Consider the following 24132-nt stretch of genomic DNA (forward strand, 5'->3'; position numbering starts at 1 on the left):
GGTAGAAGTGGAGCACACTGGGGAAACACGGCAAAGACACCAGAGGACTAAACAGGGTTCTCATCAAAGTCAGGCTGCACCCAGAACTGAAGAGCAGTCACTTTTTCAGCTGAGCTGTCCTAACCCAAATACTATTTGATGAGTTGGCAAGCTCAGGTTAACAGCATTACTGTATGGGATTTATTGGGATTTTTGCAAGGAGGAATCAGGCTGTAGTTTAAGTGAAATAGTCTTAAGATAGGGGTAATTTAACTCCTCCAAGACTATAGTTGCTCTCAGCTTTCAGTATTAGAATTTGCTTTATTTATCTGCTTTCAGCAAACAACAAGGGAACTTTAAAATAGGACAGACCTGAGAAAGGAAAAAGAAACATATCTCAAAGGGTGCAATTGTTGCAGAATCAATATTGGAACTAATGGCACTACTATAATTGTTTAAAATGAAGCCAGTTTCTGCCTCAAGAGCTTGCATGCAGAGAAGATGGATTAAATATATCACTTTCAACGTACAGCACAATTGTATGACATCCAATCAAAGAAAACAGCACATGCATTTATTTTCAATTGCTGCCTTTCAAACGGACAAAACTGTGAAAAGAATAAAAACCAATCTTCATTTTAAAAGACTGTAAAATCCTCAGGAACTACCGATAAAGCAGACGAGTAAAATTCCCCTTCCTGCCATTTGCACGGAGGCATTTGTTAGAACAGCTATTCATGACTTGGTAAGTACCATGTACCTGGAGCAGAGGAAGCAAAGAACCAACTGTAACATAAAGATTTTGTAATATCTTCTGCAATAAATACCTTGATCTTTATCATGTGAGGGCTTTACTGGAAAAGACTTTTGGAAGAGGTTTCTTTAAAAAGAATGAATCTATCTTGCTGTCCTGGCACTGATAATACTATTTATATATGTACACATTAACGTATGTACACACATGCACACACAAACATACACATTTCATACTGATGATAATTGTCAGGAATAAAAGAAAAGAAGAACAAAAAAATAGAGTAAAATGGACCTAACCTGTGCAGAAACTCCACGACCTACACCACAATGAAGAGGAGCCCTGTCGTGACTAATCTCCTGTCTGAGAGCGCATAAAGCAGTGTTGAAGAGGTAATCTCTTGTGTCCTAGCAATTAGTATGCACAAATATTAACATGGTTGGTTATGGGCTGATGGTTACTTTGTTCATGACTCCCTGGAGAGCCACCCACAGAAGGCAAGTAAGGCAACTTACATTGATGGAAGCGGAAAAAACGGCAGAGTCTGATGACTGGCACTGATGCGAGGTTGGCCACCTACGCATAACCAAGAGAACTGGATTGTGAGCTAGGATTTTGCTCCAGTTCAACTGCAAAAGTCACTAGATCCTTTTCTTTAGGCTTCAGACACACAGGAGAGAATATCTACTAAACTGATGCTCCTAATATCCTTCACGTACCTTCCAAAAACTGTATGCTTCTTGTCCAGATACGCACAAGAGCGGAATGTGATGAAGCTGGAAGGAACAAGGACACAGCAGTTAGCACATTATCTCATTGACACTCAATGACAGCCAGTAACGCTTAAAAACTGAAAGCGTACACAAAAACTCTCAGAGATGACAAGCCCCTCTCCCGCCCTGGCTCCTATGTGGGAGGCCTGCTGGTCAAACATCCCTCAGCTCCTCTGTTTTCTGGGTTTCATCTTGGATTTCTGGAGTTTTGACTTACTTCTACACCTTACATCCCTAAATGGTACTCCAAGCATGATGACTTGCACGAAGACCAAAATTAACCTGAACAACTGCCTCCTTGGCCAGGCAGGCCCTGAGAAGCTCATGCAGGACAGAGAGATGTGCTGCTCGAAAAGTACATTTCTTGTGCATGATTGGGAGCTTGTCTCCAGCAAATGCAGTTATATAACACAACAGTCTCTGCCCATGTAAACTTCTGTCTTTTAGGGCATTTAACTTTTTGCATTTCTCTCTCGTTGAATTGGCTGTTAGTGATCTACTTCTCCTCTGGACAGAGCACATTTCTGCTTCAGATACAAACATGGCAGAAGGATATTTCGAAGTGTCAGAAGTAATGAAAACCTATAAAACTTGTTTTTTTAATTTTCAGTTAACTGGACTTTTAATTTTGGGGGTTGTATTTTTAAACATGGGAACTAAAATACCAAATCCAAAGCAAGCTTTACTACTAAAACTTTTCTGTAGGGCTTAAAGCTTCTCTGCAAGACTTGGATGATGAGTGTATGAGACAGAGGTTTCCACACTGTGGTCTGCAGACCACGATGGCCCATCTTGGCTGGACATGTAGTGCTGGCTCTCCTCCCTGTCTCCATCTGTTACACTACATTAGAGACAGTGAAAAATATATAAGCATTCCAAAAGCAGTTTTCCATATAAGCAACTGCCTCAGGAAGTTATATGACTGCAAACAGGAGGGGCTGCAATCTGCCAGACGATCTATTAAGACGTAGCTTGCCCTAGGAAAGCTCTGAGATGCCGTGCAGAATGCAAACTCCTACACAGGGCAAACATCACAACTTAGCCTTGTGCACGGCTTCTTTTTACCACTCTATTCCCAGATATCCAATACTTCAGATTATCAAGCGGTCAGTAACGTAGCGTTGTAATAAAAAACCCCCGAGTAGTAGCAAATATACAGAGAAAGCTTCTCATCCATCACTGCAGTCAAAATAAAATGAAGAACAATGGAATTAACATAACTCAGGATGATCCCAGAGGAGAAATCCTGGGCGTTATTCGAGTATCACCTTACACAGGGGACCCAGCTCACTCCGCACTGCGATGCCTGTCACCTATGGGGAGAGCTACTCACCTAGTTCCTAAGGTCACAAGAGTTGCCAAAAGTGTCTAAACACTGCCTAGTTAGCTGTATAAATATGGGCAGCTGGAGTCTCTCAAGGACTTCACACATAAAGAAATTTCATCTTTCATTTGCAGATTTTAGGGGAACATATGATCACATTTACAACAGCAGATGATGTGACTCAATATAGCACATCATGCATGAACTGTCTCCATAACTTCTGTTTCTAGAACCTCCTCTTTAAAAAAAAAAAAAAATAGCACTTCTACTGTCCCCTAGTTTAGCACCTGAGTGCTGGCACTAACATTTAAATCCAAAATAGCAACTCCATCCTGCAAACTGCCCACCATATGCTACCTTCAGGTAGGTGAGTAAGCCTAACGAAGGCTGTGAGACAAGGGTTTGTGTTCAACTAAAGCTGACCCCGCTACTGCAGCGTTTACGAGCCATAACAACACTCAGCATCATGAAGATCAACACCAAGAACCCCCTCCCTCTCTAGTCCTAACACACAGTACTGTACATACACACTCCTCCTCTCTTTCCTGGGGTTCCCAACAAAAGTAAAGTTTTTCCTATTGCAGAGAAACCAATGAACAGCTGACTCAAAGTGACAGAACATTTTCAAAAGGCTGCAGGCAAACACCAGCATTAATGTTACAAATAAAGAAGGTTATTACAACTTCAAAATTGTTAAATTTCATTTGTTGATCTTCCTGTTTCTTCATTCATTTTTTCCTCATTGTAGCCCTCATTCTGCTTTTGTACACTGAAAATCAAGTCATTCTCAATCCCAGTTTCTGCACCCTGCCACATCTGGGTTCTACACATTTCCACAGTGCAGAACTGTTCTTATTTATTTAAAATCGGGCAAGTAAAAAGAAGCAACACTTCCACAGAATACTTGTTTAATTTCATTAAGCCATTTCAATATGGGGCTAAATTTAAACAGACCAGAGAGGTGTAATGACCTTACAGGGATAACAGTGGGGGGACACTGACAAAACTGAACATAAATTTTGAATCAAACAGAAAAGACAAATTAATGGTGATATAATGAACCCACAGGTCTTTTTGCCGTGCTTCATTTCGATTGGGTAAGAGCAGCTGTAGCTATCGTGGTTTCAATACGCAGCACTCGACAGAACATTTCACTTGACTGAACTTTAAAGAGTAGCTCGTAAAATGTCATTTGTTTTCTTAATAGAGTAAGACACAATGTCTAGAGGGAAACAATAAAACATAAAACCCAAGTGACTACTTACAACTGCGATTTGTTTGTGTTGGGTCCCGAATTGGCCATACTAAGAACACCACGTCCTGTGTGGGACAAATTGGGCTTAAATTCATCTTTGAAAGGTTTTCCCCAGTAAGATTCTCCTCCTTAAAAGAGAAAAGATAACAGAAGAAATGTTTGTTTTCTGTAGTTTCCCACTACATTTTATAACAGGCATTGACATTAAACTCAAGGTTTCTGGCACTTCTGATCACTTCACGTATAATAGATATTTTTACCTCATGCCTATCACTGGGCCAGTGTCTGCGCACGCCCTTGCAATCAGTGTTTGTAACTGGCAACACAATTCTGTGCCCCCACACCATCAACTGCAACAGACCGGAGTGCTTTTTAACAGCATTATATACTGTGTGCTGAAGAACTGTGACAAATTTAATTTTGTACTGCTGGTCCACTGTAATTTTTCTTTTTTGAGACATTAAATCTTTAAATGTAGCTTTCTCACAAAACATAGCAAAGAATTACTAGTTTAATTGCACTCTGGATATAGCATTGCTTCTGGAAATAAAGTATCAGGGAGATGAAATACATTCATAGAATCAACTAAGAACAGGAGCTATAAGCTCAAATGCTTAATTTCAGGCTAAACAATGAAGAATGACGATACATATTCATCTCAAATAAAAGGCAAAAAGCAGTTATTTGGCCTAGATACCTGGACAACGCAAACACTTAAATGCAGTGAAGTCAAAAGGATGATAAAATTGTGCATGAGCTGCAGATCTAGCCCTCCAAAACAGAACTATTTTCTGTTTCTCTGGATAGAAAGAGGGTCTGAGAGACCTCTACTCCTGACTGTCATTTTTATATTATTTATGACAGATCTGACATTTTCATTTGCACTTTCTTCTAGGATCATTCTTAATAAGAAAAAAAAAAAAAGTTGAGATGAGTCACAGTTTTGCAGTCAAATCCATAATCTTGTTTGACAAACCATGAAAAGATATTTCACCTTAGGACAGTATTAAAAATAAAACAAACAAAACTATCCAAACGTGCAGCAAGACTGGTCTATCTGCAGAATGGGCTCAAGAATCCTCTAGAGTAATTGCACCACTTGTGAAGCAGGAGGCCAGTAAAGGATCCGCAGTGCTCAACGGCTTTTTGCACGTGTAATACAGAAAAGCAATTTGATGATACGACTGCACAGGCAAGCAGCAAATAAAATAGGAATAAACCAGGCTCCTACTGAAAACTTCACAGAAAAAAATCACAAGAGTGCATCAAATGAGAAGAGTTTCAGATGATACCATGAAAGCAAAGCATCGCAGGTGGATGGTTGCAAGTGCAAGTGGAACTAAGTGAGTAAGAAATTTTGGAAGAAACTGACCCACTTAAAAACCCAATTAATCATGTTCAAAAGACCTTTTAATAGATTTGAGTGTTGCCTGCTCTGCAATTTGACAAGAGGCAGCAAAAGGGTACAAACTCTGTAGGGATTTTCTGTAATCAGGAGTAAAGGAGTGATTACCTCAGCAATCTTCAGCTATTGAGTATTTTAAGATGAGCTAAATGACATCAGCTTGATCTCGTATGCCAATCTCTTCCAAAAGTGGGTGAAAGAGATATGGCACAGCTGCAGTCACCTCTACTGTCTTAAAGATAGATCCAAAGCCCAGCTATTCTAGCGAAATCCAAAGTGTTCAACCTGTTAGAAAATGTCTTATCAGAAGCCAGTAATTATATTGTTAACGAATTTGCTTGTGTGTTCCTACTTGCCAAGAGAGGTTACTTGTGCACTGTCTGCAATTCACCTTGTCCAGAAAACCCAGGTTCTTGTAGGTTAGTACATTAACAAGTTACGCTCCGAATATAGTGAGGCTCCACGTCAAGAGATGCTCCTCGAAACCAGAAACACCCCTGCAAAGCCTGCAAAATTCCTGCCCATCAACAGCACCATGTTCTGTGCACTATTTCTCTTTTCCTCTTTGCCTTTCACAGCTTCACCGTTCCACTTGGATCGGGCTCGCTGGGGCAGCCCCGGGGACGGGCTCCCTGCCTGCACCACCACGCGCTGCTGTGCCACCGCTGCAGGCCCTGCACTTCTGCTTGGAGCTGTGGCTGGAGCAACAAATTTCACTTGGATCTCCCTTAGAGAAATATGGAATTTTACTTTGAAGGACCTCCTAATTATCTGCACATCAGATGCACTTGCTATGAGAACCTAGAGAAGTGTTTGCTGTCTAGAAACGCTCAGATGAGACGCAACGGTGAGCTCGGCTGGTACACTGCAGCAAGTGGTCAAACCCTTGAGTCTGTTACACCCTTCTTATGCTTTCAGCTGATGCTGGAATTACAGCGCTGTCAAGCAGCTGAAAGAGAGTGGAATCAACCCCGAAGCCTTCATTGGTCAGAAAAATAATCCAAAAGGAAGGAGAAAAATTGTGAATGACAGAGACACTCTCTCTTTCTGGCACAACAGGCAACCAGACCCAAGAGCCTGCAGACAGGAGCAACGAGCCATGATCTTTAGGTTTTGGAATATTTATTTTTGCATGATTTCATTCCAGATCATACACTGCAGGTCAGAATTAATCTCCTATGTACGAAGGCTAACTTTGGTTCATTCCAGTTCTCTGGAAATACGCACTCATATTTTAGTAGATAGTTACAGCCTGGTATCCAGCCGCTGCCTCCCTCCCTCTCTGCCTGCCGTACAGCTGTTTCCCAGGCTAATTCTGTCTGCCCGGGAGCTGCTGCGGGAACAGAGAACGGCCTGTGCAGCATTCGCCTAAAAGGCCAGACGTCCATTGCTGAAGTGTCTGCGGAGGCCCGGCAGCACGGACTGGCAAGGGGCGGTGGAGACACTGCAAAGACAGCAGTACAGCAACAGTTTGGAGGTTTGTTGTGTTTTGGGGTTTTTTTTAGGAAAAAACCCCAAAATTTTAATTTAAAAATACTTTGAAGAAAAGAGGAAAACCCAAATGTATTCTCCTTAAATTAAAAATAGCCTGAACGTGCTGTTTTTCAAAGTCCTGCTAACCTTTGGAATGGTTCCAGGCTTCAAGTATCTGCCTGAAGCAGGACCACACAGAGCAAGCCAGAAGATGGTGAGTTAAACTTATACATTGTTTAATTACTGAAAACCAGAATCACCTCCTCTCCAAAGACTAAGTACAGATCCCTCGGTAGTTTACTGCCATGACAGCACAATGCTCAGCCAGGAGGGTCTGGAACAGGGATTTAAGATCTTTACAGTTTGCTTTCTATGGTAGAGCTCAATGTAAACGTGGAAAAATAACTCAGAGGCTCCAAACTTACTACTAATAACTAGGAGGCATCTGAAATTACCTAGCAGATTTTACTGTATTTATTCCTGGCAAGGCTGAGAGGTGTGGCTGTGCCGTTTTGCTCATTTTGCGAAAGCGGAATGGATGCAGACAGACAAAGGAGGTGGGACTGCTGCTCTAGCTCTCTCGTTTACACTCCCAGCATATGCTATAATAAAGAGAGGAGGCTCCTTCACATCTTCCTCTGAGAGTACACAGATCACCACTGACTATATATGGAGTCACCATGATGCAAAAGGCTCAGCCCAAAGCTGATGCACCAGCCTACAAGCAAAGCCCATAGAAATCCAGAATTGCCTCTGGGTGTTAGAGTCGCAGCAGGCAGCACTGCCTGTCACTTCACCTTCCTCTCAGCTTACTCCCCGATCAGATTATCTTCTGTCACAGCAGAGCTGAGTGCCTACTGGACTTGCAAATGTTTCTGAGATCCTATTACAAAAAGAGCTGGAAAAAAATTCTGTGCTAAAAATCAGAGAGGGTTCATACGGCAGCAGACACGGCCCTACGCGGGTGCTGCCGTGGCCGGATTGGCGCTGGCAGCAGGAGATGGAGCAGTACTTACAACCCCGCACGTGGGGCTCTCCTGTTTGCACAGCGCTGGAAAGGTACTCGGGATCGGCCACAGAAACACACCGACCTTCTAACAGCATTTAACCTGTACAACATCAACACCTTCAGGAGCCAGACAGAATTTTTGCCCAATTCCGTAAAATAAAAATCACAAGCCTACCCAGGTGCCCAAGACTCAAAGCTGAAGGCAGCTGGGAGCCACTTGCCCATAATTCTAATAAAAGAGAAAAAATCTCTTAAATTAAAGAGGTGTTTAACTAATTCTCACACAGAGATGAAACCAAACAGACCACATAGCTCATAGAAAAAAATTAGTCTGTGTGAATCATTTCCATGGCTATCCGGAGTGGTAAGATATATTTAGCTTGTAACTGAAGAAGGGTTAGTTATTCCGTCTCCTATCTGCATCTTGTGCTGATAGTGACAAGGTGAATAGATCTAAACTGACATCTGAAGCAATCACACATCAGCAACTGTTCAAAAAAAAAAAAAAAAGGAAAAACCACATTTTCAGATTGTCTTTTCAACTAAACCAGCTTACTCTTTGGTAGTTTTTGTTCCTTCTAAAAGTGTTTTTTTTTTCAGAAAGTATTTTTTTTGGGTAAAATTACACAAGTTGTACAACTTTCTTGTAAAGAGCTAAAAAATGCACCTAAAGCTTCAGAAATGTAGCATTCCAAAAGCCAGGTGTGGGCTTGGAATTATCATGCATGACAGTTGTGATTTTAAATAAATCCTTCCTTTTTCTGGCATAAAAATCGCTAAGCATCAGTAAGGAAGTGGGAGGGCTCTGATTCACAAAAATGATGGCTTACTTTCTGTAATTTTCTTCTTGTCATTTGGAACAACGAGGTACATAATAACATCTGACACTTCCATAGAGCTTACCAAGTGAGATTCTGGAATCATTTTGCAAATACGAAAGCCTTAGCTCAGCCAGTAAGTGCTTCTCTCCCTTCCGACAAGAGGACACGGTACTTTTAACCTCACATACAGATGTTGGATTTTCAGAAGAGCTGCAGTCTAAAAGGAGTATACTGCTAGATACAAAGGTCTTGCTCTTGTCCTTCTGCTGAGCTTGGAACGTGCCAGAAAAGGGGCTCTAAACTGGTCACATTTTAGGAACCTGCCTCCTTAGGTGGATCATACTGCAGAACCGACCAAGTCTGCCCACAGTCCTTTTGCTACTGACAGTTCAAAGGAAGGGAAAAGTGCTTTGCTTGTCTCGACACCATCCAAAACGCAATTCTCATCCAGCAGTGGTGTTTTATGGTGGACTTTCACAGCTATTATATGCCACTTTGGGGCCTCCCTGCATTCATAAATGGACAGAAGCACACACAAGTCGATTAAAATGCCTGTGTCACTTTGAAAATGTAATGCTTTGCATATAAAGGGTTTAGGATATTAGGATATTAAACCTATTTCTCCCACATGCAAATCTTCTATTTTTTGGAACACTGAAAATACCGAGCAGCTGCTCCACTTGCACTAGCATGAGTTAGAGAGAATTACTCACAATGTTCAACCACTTAGCTGTTATGAACACCAGGAAAAGAGATACCTCATAAATCTAAAATTCATTTTCAAATAATTAATCATTACAAAGAATGACCATGACTCAGCTTATTATTCTAGATACTACCTCTATGGGTGGTTATTTTGTTAGGAGAGAAATAAGCTGCTGCAGCACAATAAAATTTCTCCCAGTGGTCTTATGAAACATTAAGTTGAAAGCTGTAGAAAATTAGTTTGGTTCTCTAAATCAGTGCCAGCCTCCCAGGACCGTCTATCTAACTGCTCTGGCAGTGCAGGTCTGCCAGCTAAGCTAAGGTAAAACTCTATTCCCCACTCTTTTCCCAGTGTGGTGTTTCAACTGCCAGGTGGCACAACGATGACTTCGAGATGGAGGAGGCTGGAAATTAACTGCCAAGTACCAGGAATCAGTTGTCCTTCATGTGTCTGCTGGGTCACAGTTATTTTTATGACAGCCCAGCAAGAGGCTCAGAAAGGACACACTAGGGTGCTTCATAACAAATGAAAAAGAAATCAGAATTAGCGCTGCGTACAGATAGGGCTGTTCCGCTGGAGCAGCCGTGGAAGCTGTCGGTCAGTGACAACCAGCTGGGCACTTCACATCTGCCATGTGCTCCCAAAGCCCAACACCCTTATCCCGGTGAGCCGAGAGCACAGTTGGAGTCTATGAACATGTGACACGTAACCTTATGTCATGTTGTGCTGAATGTGCCCAAATCCACCAAGAAGCTGAACAGCCCAGGGCTTGACTAGCAATGGAGTGGGCGATCATCTAAGCGTTTGGGTGTTACAACCATAAACCTGACACCTGCTGCGGAACATGGGATCGATGTCAGAAACTAAATAGTGGGAAAAAGCTACTCAGTTGCATCATTCGGTCTCTACAATGATCGCAAAGACTCTAAAAAGCTGCAACCCTCATAACTACTGGGAGTACACACTGTCCATTTTATTGGAACTTTAATAGTCTTGACAGATGTTTGCAAACATCTCACCTGCAACATATTTGTATTTAATTAAGAACAACAAGGATGAAAACAATATGGAACAAATTAGTGGTCATTAGACTCCTTTTTAAAAATAAAAGAATATACACAGGAAGCGTTTTCTCCTATGGTCTTGTTTGCATTTTACTTCCTACTTGCTTTGCCAGTAGAGCTGAGCCTTGACCTTCAGCGCAGCTGCACTGCCAGTCCTCTGCCAACTGTTAATTGTGCTGTCCTACAATACTTGTACCATTTGCACAAACAGAGACAAGAACAACATCAGCAAGTTAATTTTCATTCCACAGCAGGATCTGAACTCCACCCTAAAAGGGTGAAAGGTGTCTCAGTCAACTCATTAAATTTCTACCATCTCCTGACATCTCTTTAATTTCTCATTTTAAAAGATGTTCCTAATTATGTCTTTTGGGATTTGAACCAAAACTTTCCTTGTAACAAAATCAAATCACATTTCTTTTGACAGTCCAAGCATATACAGTAACAAGTCTTGTTAATGGACTTCTGCCATCAAAATGCAGAACCTTTAACTCGTCTCAAATCTTTGAGTGTGCAACTGTTGATTATTGCATGCAGTAGGAGAAAAACTGGGAGGCAACTCGCACATTCTGTACAAAGTAAATAGAGCTGGAGTATTTAACAACTACCAAGACATGTTTTTGAGATGACCTATAAGCAGACACAGAAGAATAAAGTGCTTGCATATACCAGTGACACATGCGTGAACTAGAATAAAAATACACATAGCCCCACAGGAGCAGGTGAGGAGCTGTGGAGGCTGGTGACATCTACAAGTGGGCAGATAAAAGGTGCAAGTGGAAAATGAGCAAATGTACAGCAGCAACTAGAGACAGCACATGACAAATCTACTGTGGCGGGCAATGCTCTGAGGACCCCTCAGCTGCTATGGCTCCTCCTCATTTCTGATACTACTCATACGCTGATCTCCAACTAAGGGAGAAAAAACAAGCAAAAGAATTTAGTAACAGTGACCATTAATTTTTTTCTCAGAGCCAACCACCTCAGAACAGTGCATCTCAGTGTCGCACAGCTTCATAAAGCACCTGGTTTTAAATTTGTCCATAGGCATTGACCGTGGCTGTAGAATTCCCTGCCTGGCATTGGGACACAGAGACTGGAAGAACAGGCTGGGTAATTCTTTCCATTTCCTAGCTATCAACAGTATTTTCTAACTTTTCTGAAACTTAGAAAAAGAGCAGCTTGGGCTTTACAAGGCAACTAGCTGGGAGAACAGATGGTATCTGGCCATTCACCAATTCTGAGGCAGGTCTCGAGCATTTCATTAACACTGAATTTGAAAGCAACTTTGAATGAATGTATTTCTTCCTTTGTTCTTTGCCCTGGAAGGTCAGCTGTAAAATCATTATAATTTTCATTTATTTATTTCCCGGGAAAAAAAAGACCCAACAAGAATTCTGCACAGAAGAGTGGCCAAGTTTTAGCCTGAGAATATATCAGATGAAATTTTGAGCACAGTTAAAATGAACATAGAAATATAATGATAAAAATCTCTGTTTTAAAGTAGAAACACTATGTACCACATATCATCATCTAGAGAATTTTAATCTGCAAGATATTTGGAAATAAATATAAAAACAAAACACATGAAGTAAAAACAGTTTACTTGATTCAAACTCAACCTTACCTGTCCCCGTTCCAGTTGGATCACCTCCTTGGATCTGCAGAATTAAAATTAAATCAATAGGTTACATATACATGTGTGTGTGAGAAAGACATGAAATACAAGCCATAGAGGCTGATTCTGGTCAGATTTCTTCCTTCTCTATTGTGCCACGTTGACAAGTTACCAACAAGGAAACCATTAGTATTTATTTGGAGTTTCTTTTATCACCTGGCCGTCATTTCCCACGTTACTTACCCAAGAGCAGAATGACACTTTCATAAAAACAACAGGTCTCTTGTGGGTAAACAGGAAAAATAAATAGTCTCAAATGGGTCAACCAGATCATCCTTTCTATTATGTGCTGAGTCATAACCTGCTTTTTAACTGATGATGCATTGTTTTTGGAACTGAAAAAAACTTTACATTTTGCTAACAATCCTTCACACCATGGGAAGGCAAGAAATGAGGGAATATGGAATATTTACTGTATCTGAGTCTGTATTTCCCAGTATCCCCCTCACTATCTGCAGTGGGGAAAATCTTCATGTGAAACTAATCTTTCAGTAACAAAATTAATCATTGTATAAACATGCAGGATCCACAGAAATAATAGTTCGTATTCCAATGCCAGTAGAGGGAGCGTGACATGACTAGTTTCACAGTAATAGCACACAAGCACAGTTTTAATTGTGAGTTTAACTCTGACATATACAGTGCTGTCAGAAGAAAAAAAAAATGCTTTTTATGGTATGACAAGATGGAATGTAACATTCAGTGGTGTGCCCCAAAAGATGTGCTCTGCCTTCCCAATCAGGCTCTTGATTCTTCTGAAAGGAAGTTAGGGAACAGCTACAATATCCTAAGCTGCCTGGATCATACTTATGTAAATAAAGGTTTTTGACCACCGAGGGAAACTTTCTGGTTCCCTGTGTGCTCTGTAACACCTTCACAAAGGAAGCCCAGGCACCTAGTCCTGGAGCACACTCAGGAAAGGATGACCTGAGAGCATCCACGTCCCTCAGCCTGACACAATCTGCTTTCTAAAGTTTCATCTGAATGGGATTTCAACAGGCCACAGTATTACTTAACCAAATTAGCATTTTCCCCTCTTTCTCTCCCCCTCTGCCCCTTTCTGTTCATTAACCACCCACTCACAGCTTGGGGAACATGACAAGAGCCTTGCCGAGGCAATGACTCTCAGAGGCTTTGTCTGTAACACCCGCAAAAGCACTACTAAACATAGTGATGCTCCAAGTGACAATATTAGTCAGATACAGTTGTTAGTAAGACTAGTAAGTACAAATTTAGTAAGTCAGGACAATATTAGTTGGTGTATTTAATTTACATCTATTGCAAGTTGTCAAGCATGAGAGAAACTAAAACTGAATTAAGCTAAACAAATATCTTGAAGACATCACCTATTGTGCATTACAAAGGATTTGTTCAATACTCACCACAAAATTACGAATTGATCTGTGAAAAATTGTTCCATCGTAATAGTTCTTCTTGCACAATTTGATAAAGTTTTCACATGTTCGGGGTGTCTGAAAGACAAACCGCAGTATTAATTAAGCAATACCTTTAAACAATCAAATTGGTCATTACACTGTTTACAAGAATCACTTTTTATTTGTGCCTTACAAAGAAACAGTCATGCAGGACTTCAAGAGGAATGAGACTCTGTTTACAGAAAAAAAAAACCCAGTAAACCTCTTTTAAAGTATATTGGAGAGAAACACATGGTGTTAAATAAATTAAACCCAGACCTTTCAATTCGCACAAAGAAGTGTTGAACACTAGCACAGATCATGTGAGCTCCCAGTAGAGCAGGTAAGCTCACAGACTGTCCAGTACCTTAGTTTCAGCAGTGTATCATAATCCTGCTCCAAAGGGGGCTTCTAACACTCAAAAAAGTTCATTTCCCAGAGTAAGAAAGGATCTGGCTTGTCTGCTCCATTGTTTCAAAGGGAGCACATGGAAGCTAACTGCACAGCATTTGGTTCTCTTCACCATGTGGAACTAGAAAAGGGACTGACCCCACAAGGCACTGGACCATAGGCAAAATAAAAGACAACTTGTTTTCAAATTTATTTTTTTCAAAGATGCTAAAAATATTGCCAACTTCAATTTGCTTTTACAGTGCAAATTAAAACTATTTGTTTGAGTTTATGACCCAGGGCAATCAAATGGTACCTTCTGAAAAACTTTACTGTCTACCTAATACCCTTCCACCGTTTCGGTACGGATTCTCTTCTCGGCAATACTAAAACCCCTGCAGATGTACAAACACAAGCACGGAAACAGCCTCTTTTCTATACTTACACCATTTCCAGCCTCACTATGGATTGTGTGCATAAATATATCCCAGTGCTACAAAGGAGCACATCTGACTAAACTGAGTTGTTTCAGGCCTTGAAAACATCCTTATTTTTGTGTGTGCTTGCAAGTCAAGCCCCAGCATGAGTCGCAGTGACTGTGACGGAACACTCACAAGACTCGAAGCCTCTTTCTGCAAGACACTGATTCACTTGGCATCGGTGTGACATCACTCCTGAGCTGGGAGATGGAGTGAGACTGAGTCATGCAACCTCAAGTGACTTATAAGCAGAAAACACAAGGCAAGGCTGATTCCAATCATTTAAGGATGACGTAATCTCTTTTTAAAAGCAGATCCACAGAAGCACTCATCCGGAGCCATACAGAACTTCAGTTTTCTAGAGTTTCTCATGTGAAATGCCGTTAATTCTCATCCCCCTTTACTCACACTGAAATGTCTCTCAGTTCTCCAAACAAACTCTACCTGCCATTATCAATTCTTTAGAATGATTCCTTCTTAATTACTCTACGCAGATACAGATGACAGTTGTCAGCTGGGCCGTAAGAGGAAAAACAAACAAATTCTAATGCATTTTTACAGCAGCTATTATCTGAGATCTTCCATGCAATCCAATACTGGATTGAAATAGTAATGGTACCATAATGGGTTTCTGGTAAAATGCCAGTAGGACATGTATTTTGGTAGCATCGTGAGGGCAACTTGTAAGTAAATATATTCCATAAAAAATGTTTCAAGCAATAGGAGATTTTCTTACAGTCTCAATGTTTACAGCAAATTTAAAAAAAGTTCTTTAAATTGGACATATATGCTTGAAAATAACCTTTGTACATAACCTTTAAAGCAAAATTCAGCCCCTGCAGAACCATTTGTGTAGCATATGCTTCCTTTACAAGACAATATTGTAACAGCCTTGATCCTAACGTAGCGCTATTAGTTATCACCCACGAAAAATGCCAGTAAGGATAAAAATAAGTTTAAAAAATTTCTTTATTAATCAGAAATGGAATCAGCAGCTTTTAGCCTACGGCACTTTATCTCTTGAGAACCACGCACTCTTTGGAGAGAGAGACATAGATAATAAGTTCTCTGGGGGGAATACAGCAACCTGTAATTAATTTTTTAAGAAAAAAAGAAATCAGGGAAAAGACTGAGTCCCCTAGGAATACATACCAAACCATTTTAAAATTGCAAAAAGTTGATAACCCAATAGAGATTTTCTATTTATTTTCAAAACACAATTTCTAAAATATACATCAAAAAACCCAGCTCCAGTAATGTATTTTTTATGCAGGACCCATGCTGACCCTGTTCTCCAAATGGATTTCTAGTTATTATACCTTCTTCCAGAAACAAGCTTTGCAGATGCAACTGCAGAAATATTTAGTACTCATACAATAATCATTTCACTGCAAGGTTTTCTTTAATTAATTGGCACCAAATTGGTTCCCATGGTCACCTCGTGCATCACACAGACAGATTTAGCAGGTAAACAGCTCCTTAGCAACATTACCATCACCTTTTATGGTGTTTTTAGTAGACACAAATAAGAGGGTTTGCATTCAATCAGTAATAAACCCCAGTTTCAGTCATGCAGTTGATCTAGAAATTCTGTCTGAGACTATCTGACGTATTCAAAGCAGTCAATGTTCTTGCCAAATCTCACACTGCCAAGCACATTTCAGGGACTTTTTTTAAGCAGCATCCTGCCCAAAGCAGGAGAAAAAGGCTTGAGGTTTATGGGGAAGGAGCAGATCCTCAGTACTGAAGGTACATTCGGCACTGACCACACAAACGAGGCCAGTCTTTGAAGTCTTTGTTCCAACTGCAAAGACTGATGAGAAACATACCTCAACAAACCTGATTTTGCTCTGCGAGTGTAAGAGCTTGTGGAAGATGTCAGACTTGAAGGCTTGGAATGCAAAACTGTCTAGTTCTTCAGAAACTTCCTCCACAGCATTTGCCTCCTGTCATTTCTGAGGGAGGAGGGGATGGTCAAGACACCTGGACGTGCAGGAGGTAACACCTGTTTCCTGATGTCTCATACAGACAATGGGCTCCAGGCTCTCCTGGCTGTTCTTGTCTCAAACCGCCCTCAACAAGCAGTTAACTTCTCCCTGCGTACTCCTCTGACACTAAGCCGGAAATCATTTAAATTGCTTTAATCTGCTGACTAAGACGTATATGCAAGAAAGTAAAGGAAAAATGCCACCTTAATTTGTTAGCCAGGTGATCTGAAAGCCACTGACAGAAAAAAGATTATGTTTAAAATCTACTGCAGTATCTTCTCAGAAGGACGCAGTGACAGTCCTAAGAAGGCGAATTGTGGAAAGCTCTTCCCTCCAGAGTGTGGTAGGACAGCTCTGAGAAATCCTCCTTTTCTTCAGTCAGGTTGGGACCACGTAAGCGAACACCGCATCTCTGTACGATGTCCTTCATCCACAAGACACTTTCTCCAAATAGTAAGAAAAAATTTTTTACTTTATACCAAAAATGAGCCTCCTGCTCCAGCTATGCTCCCTACTTATTTTGTAGATGCCAGATAACTGTCTTTCAACTGTTGAAACTTCACACCCAAGACAAGTGGTAAAATTTTAATACACATTTTGCATCAGGAATCCAGAAGAATACTCATCCCAGAAGATGACATGGATGCTTCGCTTGGCTCACAGACGTGTATACTTAATGGGGCAACCGCCCAACAGTTTTCTAATTATGTTTATGTCTCCATTTAGTTAACACAGTAGCTAACTCTACATGGAAATACAAGCACTCTACCACCCACTAGGCCCAAATAAATTTCAGAATTAAAGAGAGGCTGCTACTTAGAATGACCATGCAAACAACAGTTAGAAGAAACTGATTGTAAAATCATAGATACTGGGAAAACAGTGAAGAAAGGAATATACAATTAAGAAAATAAAAGCAAAACAAAATAAACCCCTGACTCTGTACTATAAAGTTCTAGGAAAAATGAAGATTTTATCTTGTTCCACTTTTAAGTATTAACGGAGCCAATTTGTTTCCTTTTTGCCAGCAAGGGTGGCTCCAAACCAGGGAAAATTCATCTCTCTTGATGCATCCCAAGGCCTGAGGGGTAAGAGTAACCAAGCCAGGTCATTACCTGATTTCTCAGTTTGCAGCTCTCCTTTCTCATCAGTTAAAATGGGTCATTACATTTGTGAAAGTTACCTTAACTCAAAAGCTGTATCGGGCAGCTGAAGAGCCAACCAAAGGAAACTTAAAAACCTGCAGCTCTCCTGTTGCCAAGGTACAGGAGATGAGAAAAGAGAGGAGCTTCTGAGTCGTTGCCATGACTGTAAGGAAGAAGGCTTTACTATGTGAGGAGCTAATCATTTCAAAATGCTCCATCCCTCGAGGATCTGCATGAACCTTGAAGAGAAATTTCACACTAAGCATTCAGAAGCTCTCATTTGCACGTCTGTATAATTTCCTTGTGCTAATTCCACTTCCCTTTTATTTCTTTTTGTCTCTCTAAATTGGATGAACTGTAGTAGTTGCACTAAACTACAGAGCTTTGACATATGCTCATTAACCCTATGTTTCAAAGCAGAAATAATCTGAAATAATGAAAAGCTCATTTGTCACAAATTAAAATTGCATTCTACTGCCTTCATCTTATCACACAAATGCCAGAATCCTGCTACTAAGAGGCATGAACTAGTGATGGAAATCGCTAAGCTTCAAACAAAGTCTGTGCTTTTTTTTTTTAATATAGATCTTTAAAATGCAGGGTGGGCTCTGGATTTTGTTTTGCTTTAGTCCATGTAGTATTTTTTAGGGTTTTTTTTTTTTACATTAAGCATTTTCACTCTTGTAATTGTTCATTCTATCAACTCTTCTAATGTATGAACCCATAAAGAGGTGATTTGGTGAGGTTTAAACTCAGCTCTCCCCATACCTCTCAACCTGCAGTCCTACCCATCCCACACGAAAGCATTTGCCCTGATAAAAGCTTGGCTTTATTTAGGGCTTAGTCAGAGGCAACTGTAACAGAGCAGTTTCAGGAATCGCTGTCTATCAGGTCCAAGTGACTGCCTCCCCACTAAGTCATGGAAAAAAACTGGAGACACAAATGTTTCCAGCGCGTTTCAGTGCACAACACTGCACCAGAAGGCACCCTCAGCTCCCCTACGCTCCCCTGCGCCCCAAAGGTCTAGGAGCACCCTCCATTTGTTTCAGAGCAAGTGGGACAAGAAAGCCCAAAACTCCACAAAGCCCACTGCAAAAGCAGGAGAATTTCACTGCAGGAAACCCGCGATGCTTCCTGCAGGAGAACCTTTTGCGACAGACCTACACATCAGCCCCTGCCAGCTCCCCTTCCCTACTGCCAGCTCCCGGGCTGCGAGAGGGGCTGAGCCAGCGGTGGGTTGTGGTGGCGAAGAGCAGCTGCCTGCAACGGCCCCGTCCAGAAGAGACACGGGTCACGGAAGCGACACCATTCTCAGTCTGGTCATACAGGGAGCAAACGTGCTCGGGTCCGTTTGTGATCTATGATCAGAAGAGCAGAGTTCCAGTGAGAGAGCAGCCAGGGATGAAAGCATCAGGGCACAGCGGAGAAAAACACTTGGCCAGACTCTTAGTGATATTAAAAAAGAATCAGAACAAGGAAGCTATGCCTCGGGTAACAGATTGCTGGCTTGACAGCAAACGTGCCTATTTTGCTACCTCAAAGACTGAAAGTTTGCTTAAAACAAAGAGCAGAATTATTGCATTTTCATTACACAGAGACCCACTATAATTTAATTAGCTATTCAGCAAAGACTCCAGCAGATAGCTAAATTCCACTTTTCAAAAGCATTTTTCCCATAGTACTGACATTAATGACGCTACTGAATTTTCTTCAAAGTCTAAGGAAAATGCCCACCTTAGAAAAGATGCCAATAAAAAAATGACATTATCTAGTTTTGTTTCTCACTTTTTTGCAAATACAGGGACAATCAATCAGCTTAGCTGAGCACAACTCAAGTTAAACAAGGCATCTAATTCACTAACCTAATTTGTCAATGTGAACTACTGCTCTCCAGAGGCAGAGCCATCATCCCAAGCCTCAGTCATTACTTTTTCCCTAAATTTTAGTTATTGCAGTGGTAGGAAAGAAAATCCTTTCCCCTCCTTGAATTTGTCAGTCACAGGAGGGCTGAGGAGCTTGTCAGACAGTGTGGGGCAGGGCTGGGTGCTGATGAGGATGGGGCCGGCAAGCACGACACAGCACCAGTCGGTACAGTCTACATGAGGATGCAATTTTAATTGCTTGAGCAACCTCTAGCAGCTGTAAAACTCGAAGTACTGCAGGTCCCACCGCGGCAACCTGGCATTTCGTCAGTCTGCAACTGGCTGCACATAAATCCCACCTTTCCAGAAGACGCAACCTGTAACTACTTCAATACTAGACAGCGAAGCTCTGGTAGCCGTCACCCTCCCAAGGTCACCCCGCTCTCACCAGAGGAGCCAAGGTACAAACAAGAAACATGTCAGAGAAAGATGAGGAGCAGCAGCTGTGTAACTCCAAACCGCCCGCCTGGTCCTGGCGGTCGGGATCACGAAGTGGCAGACACAGCTGGTGTGGGACGCCTGCACCACCAAATGTCAAACAACAAGCGACACAATCCAACAGCAACCGATTCTCTCCGCAGACCCAGTTTGTCAGGGGGGCTGGGGAGGCAGACAGGTCCCACTGTGCAAAACACCTTCCCACCAGTTACCCAACACCAAAGGCAGCCAGGAAGCCTCGCGGAGATGGCCAAGGGCAGCAAGCCCCATGTCGCAGGAACAGGCTCGCGGGGAGATGGCTGAGCACCCCCCGCAACCCTGCATTCAACGTCCTGCTCAGGGCAGAGAGGGACATCGGGGACTCCCACTGCCCCTTCGCTGCTGCAAAACAGCTCTGAGGACAAGCCCACGATGGCAGCATCCAGATAAGGCATCTCCTACTAAGATCTTGCATGAAAATTCTCCTTCCTCAAGCATGGGTGTTACGCACCCGTCCAATATTTAAATTACTCTAGTCACTTAAGAACAACCTGGAAGCAACCTGTTAATCGACAGGGCTGTGCAGAGCCATTCTACTCCCAAGCACAATGAGGAGCAACAGATCTGTCTGACACTGCATCACTTCAAGGAAAAAATACATCAAGAAGAAACAACATCCACTCTGACATTTTTATCCAGCTGTTCTCCTGTGGAAAAGGATAGGTTTGTTTGTCCATTTTTAGTTTCTGTTGACAAGAACTTTCAAAGCTGGAAGTTGCAGGTCTTCCTACAATAAGCTATTTTGATGGAAAAATATGAAATAAGTCATTTACAACAATTCCAAGACCACTGTACTTCATCCCTAAAACCATATTACTGAGTGAATGGACACTGGTAAAAAATAAGGCAGTTATTTGCCAGATGGTGCCATGATAATGCTGACAGAAAGCAAGAAGAATGGATGCTTAAATCAGAAAGAAAATGAGAGATTCAGGAGACTGGGGAACCTTGTCATGCCAGGAGGTCAAAGGATTTTTTTCAGCAACTCACTTTTTTTTCCACTGGAAATGGATAACAAGTTTATAGGCTTCTGATCTTTGGAACAGTCCTTCACACAAAAGGAGAGATCATTTCAAAGAACAGGGGCTGGATTACACATTTATCTATCACAGGCATATTTAACAGGTCAGAGGGCCTCAAAAGATTAAAACATCAGTGTCTGTACAACAATGGCTTCTTCAGATAGTTATGTCAAGATATCATCATTAAGCAGAGTTTGCCAGGTCCTAAAACCTCAAAAAGCATTTGTGGAGTGCTGGATGGAGCTTTGAAATCCATCTTACATTCTTCATTATGCTAACTCGCCCTTAAACCTTAAAGTACTAAACCTGAGAGAGACGGCTGAATTTACAAAAACCGCCACGGCAGTTACGGATTAGTATTCAATTACTGCTATGAGCACGTGTTCAACCACCAGACCATTACCTCAGAGTTACCATTTGTACGAAGAGAAGTCACAAAAGAGAGAAGGAGATAGTACACCAAACCACCTGTTCATCATTTTGACAGGGGCTTCTGCAGTGTTAAATTTTAGATATATATAGGTATATAGATATATTTTCCCATGGTACAATGAAAACAAAGATGTAGAGGTATTAAACATGAAAGTTTGAATGCAACCTAGAGGCAAAGGGAGGAATTTTTATTCCTTTTCACAGGTGCAGAGACTAGGAGTCTGCTACTCTGTCTATTCTTATGCAGGGCTGCTGACTCCAGCAGGCAGCCCGGGTTATCTGTATAGCTGCACGCCAGCAACCGGGCATCTACGATACATGGTATTGCCGGGGAATTAAAAACTATGCTTGTGTTTACTGCTTACTGCGGAATAAAAACATGAGGAACCACCATGCAGCAAGTTCATGGCAAAGGCACAGAATTCATGGTTTACCTGCTCCTAGTTCTGCACCCTATCCATCCCATCACGCTGCTTTTCTACCTCCATATCCAAATCAACCTGACTTTTTGCACAGGATAAAGCCTCCATCCTGCCTTAGGAGGCTGCGTCACCACCTATAAGACAGAACTGCATCGCCACATTGATTAATACAGTAGAACACACATGGATGATAGAGACAGTTGCTCTCAGCAGCATCATGCGTAAAGCAGCTAAAAGAACTTGGGAAGACTAGAAAAATCACCGTAACAGAATACAGAAATTCAGTGACATTCACTGCCTTTCATCAGTTTCCTCATAATTTGAGTTTCCTCATAATTTATTTGTTTGGCAATGCATAAGACTAGAGTTGAAAGAATAACACTTGCTGGATGCTGTTAAATCTGCTGTACTTGCCAGAAATACTTCTGGAAAGTAAAATTTTTGTAAATTTGCTTCCAATTAGTGTATAAACAAATGTTGCTTATGCCCAGCTCAACTCAGCTTCGTGGAAAATGTTCCTAACAAATGGCCATCTGATTCGTCTTCACCAGGAAGGACATACTGCATCTGAGTAAGAAGATTGGGAGAAAAATAAATGGCAACAAAGAGCACTAGGCAGACCGCTGCCATGCACAGAGAGAACAGCAGTGTGCCTTTGCTCATTTGAGATACAAATTCAAAAGAGTGGAAAAACATCCAGCTTATCTTCCTAAGTCTTTTTGCTGCTTTTTCTCAGGTCAATGACTGGAATCACACATCATCTTTCCGGAATCTAAATTTTCTGGTGCTCTGAACAAGAGATTTCAAACACAGAAAATACCCAGATTCTAGCCTTATTTCATGCTCTCTTTCTGAATCCTGTCACAAAGTAATTGATTACTTCAATCACACCGAAGTACTGATTTCCTCCCCTTGATCAACACAAAACATCTCTAGATTAGGTTTTTGGTGCTAGGAAGAATCTCATCACTATCAATCTTATTGATTGGCACCTTAAAATACTAGTGTACGAAGACCCTTAGATTTACTTTTAGGCAAAAGCTTCCACATGTACAGATGGACTGAACTCCAAACAATCCATGCTGCCAGACAGCTCACAAAAAAACAGGAGAAAGAAAGAACAGGAGATAGAAGAGTCATGAAGGGGGAGGGACTAAGAACCCAAGGTGGGTACTGAAGACAGAGGTGCTGGGTGGACTTGAGAGGCAGTGCAGACTGCTGAGTGCCACTGCAAGAATATTTTGCTCACATACAGTCCATAGACACAAAAATACATCCTCAGCAGACATACATTCCAGAACAGCAAGTACGTCACCTGCTGTTCTCTACTGCAGCAAGATTTGACCTCAAAGGGTCAAAAAAAATCTGACCCATAAGATTACTGTAAAATGTAATTTAAATGTTCCAAGTCCTACCTCCAGACACAGGTATTCATTTGTCATGTTTATATAGCAACTTAATCCCCAAGCTTCCTAAAGCATTTCACAATCAGACACTTGCAGTGCTGTGCAAATACAACCACTGCTAGGGTGGTTTCCACAATAACCAGAGCACAGGATATCATTCCACAATTAAAAAAGGAGACTGTGGTCAGGTCAAGACAACAACCAGGCAAGCAGATTTTAGTCCTTAAGAAGAGAAGTCAAGCATCACGATGCCTTATAAATCTGCTCAGGCAGTTGCACCACTTGACTGAGTAGATACATAAGTTCCCCAAATCACACAGATTTTGTCTGAATTTGAAGAGCAATGATAACCTAATACTTCTGTTGGTCCCCTCATTCACTCAAAGAGCACAGAACTACGTGTTGAATCCCGGGGTCCCAAATCTGCTGATGATCTCACCGTGTATCAATATAGTGCTTTGGGCTGGAATTAGTTTCTTCATTTTTTCCGGAAAAAAACAAGCACCACCCACGCCAACTACGTTAAAAAAATCACGAAGGCTGAAAAGTCAGGCATCAGAAAGCCTGGGAAACATTAATTTGGGTAGGCATCATGATACAGTCCAGTTCCCCCGACTGGATTCTATGACTCTATGACTGCATTCAGGGACCTTTTCCACATTCTACACCTTTGTAGGAAAACCAAATACTGCATATAAACCATTTCACTACACAGTTCCACAGAGGTCCCAGACCTGGTTCAGTCTGTGCACTGAGTAAGCCAGGAAAGCTGATAAAAACCTCAGCATATGAT

The 24132-nt window shown here is 41.5% G+C and overlaps 1 protein-coding gene across 1 annotated transcript in view; it reads right to left on the reverse strand.

Annotated features, from left to right (window-relative positions):
- PPIL2 (peptidylprolyl isomerase (cyclophilin)-like 2) overlaps positions 1 to 24132 on the reverse strand; it is a gene marked incomplete at its 5' end in the record, with an annotated part of 68688 nt that overhangs the window by 9424 nt on the left and 35132 nt on the right. Inside the window, 4 exons of the mRNA XM_009876363.1 lie at positions 1453 to 1509; positions 4096 to 4213; positions 12191 to 12224; positions 13624 to 13713. Coding sequence (XP_009874665.1) covers positions 1453 to 1509; positions 4096 to 4213; positions 12191 to 12224; positions 13624 to 13713 — 299 coding nt within the window. The remainder of the gene's footprint in view (positions 1 to 1452; positions 1510 to 4095; positions 4214 to 12190; positions 12225 to 13623; positions 13714 to 24132) is intronic.

This window comes from Apaloderma vittatum, unplaced genomic scaffold, assembly GCF_000703405.1.
Source record: "Apaloderma vittatum isolate BGI_N311 unplaced genomic scaffold, ASM70340v1 scaffold12639, whole genome shotgun sequence".
In the NCBI taxonomy this organism is placed as follows: domain Eukaryota; kingdom Metazoa; phylum Chordata; class Aves; order Trogoniformes; family Trogonidae; genus Apaloderma; species Apaloderma vittatum.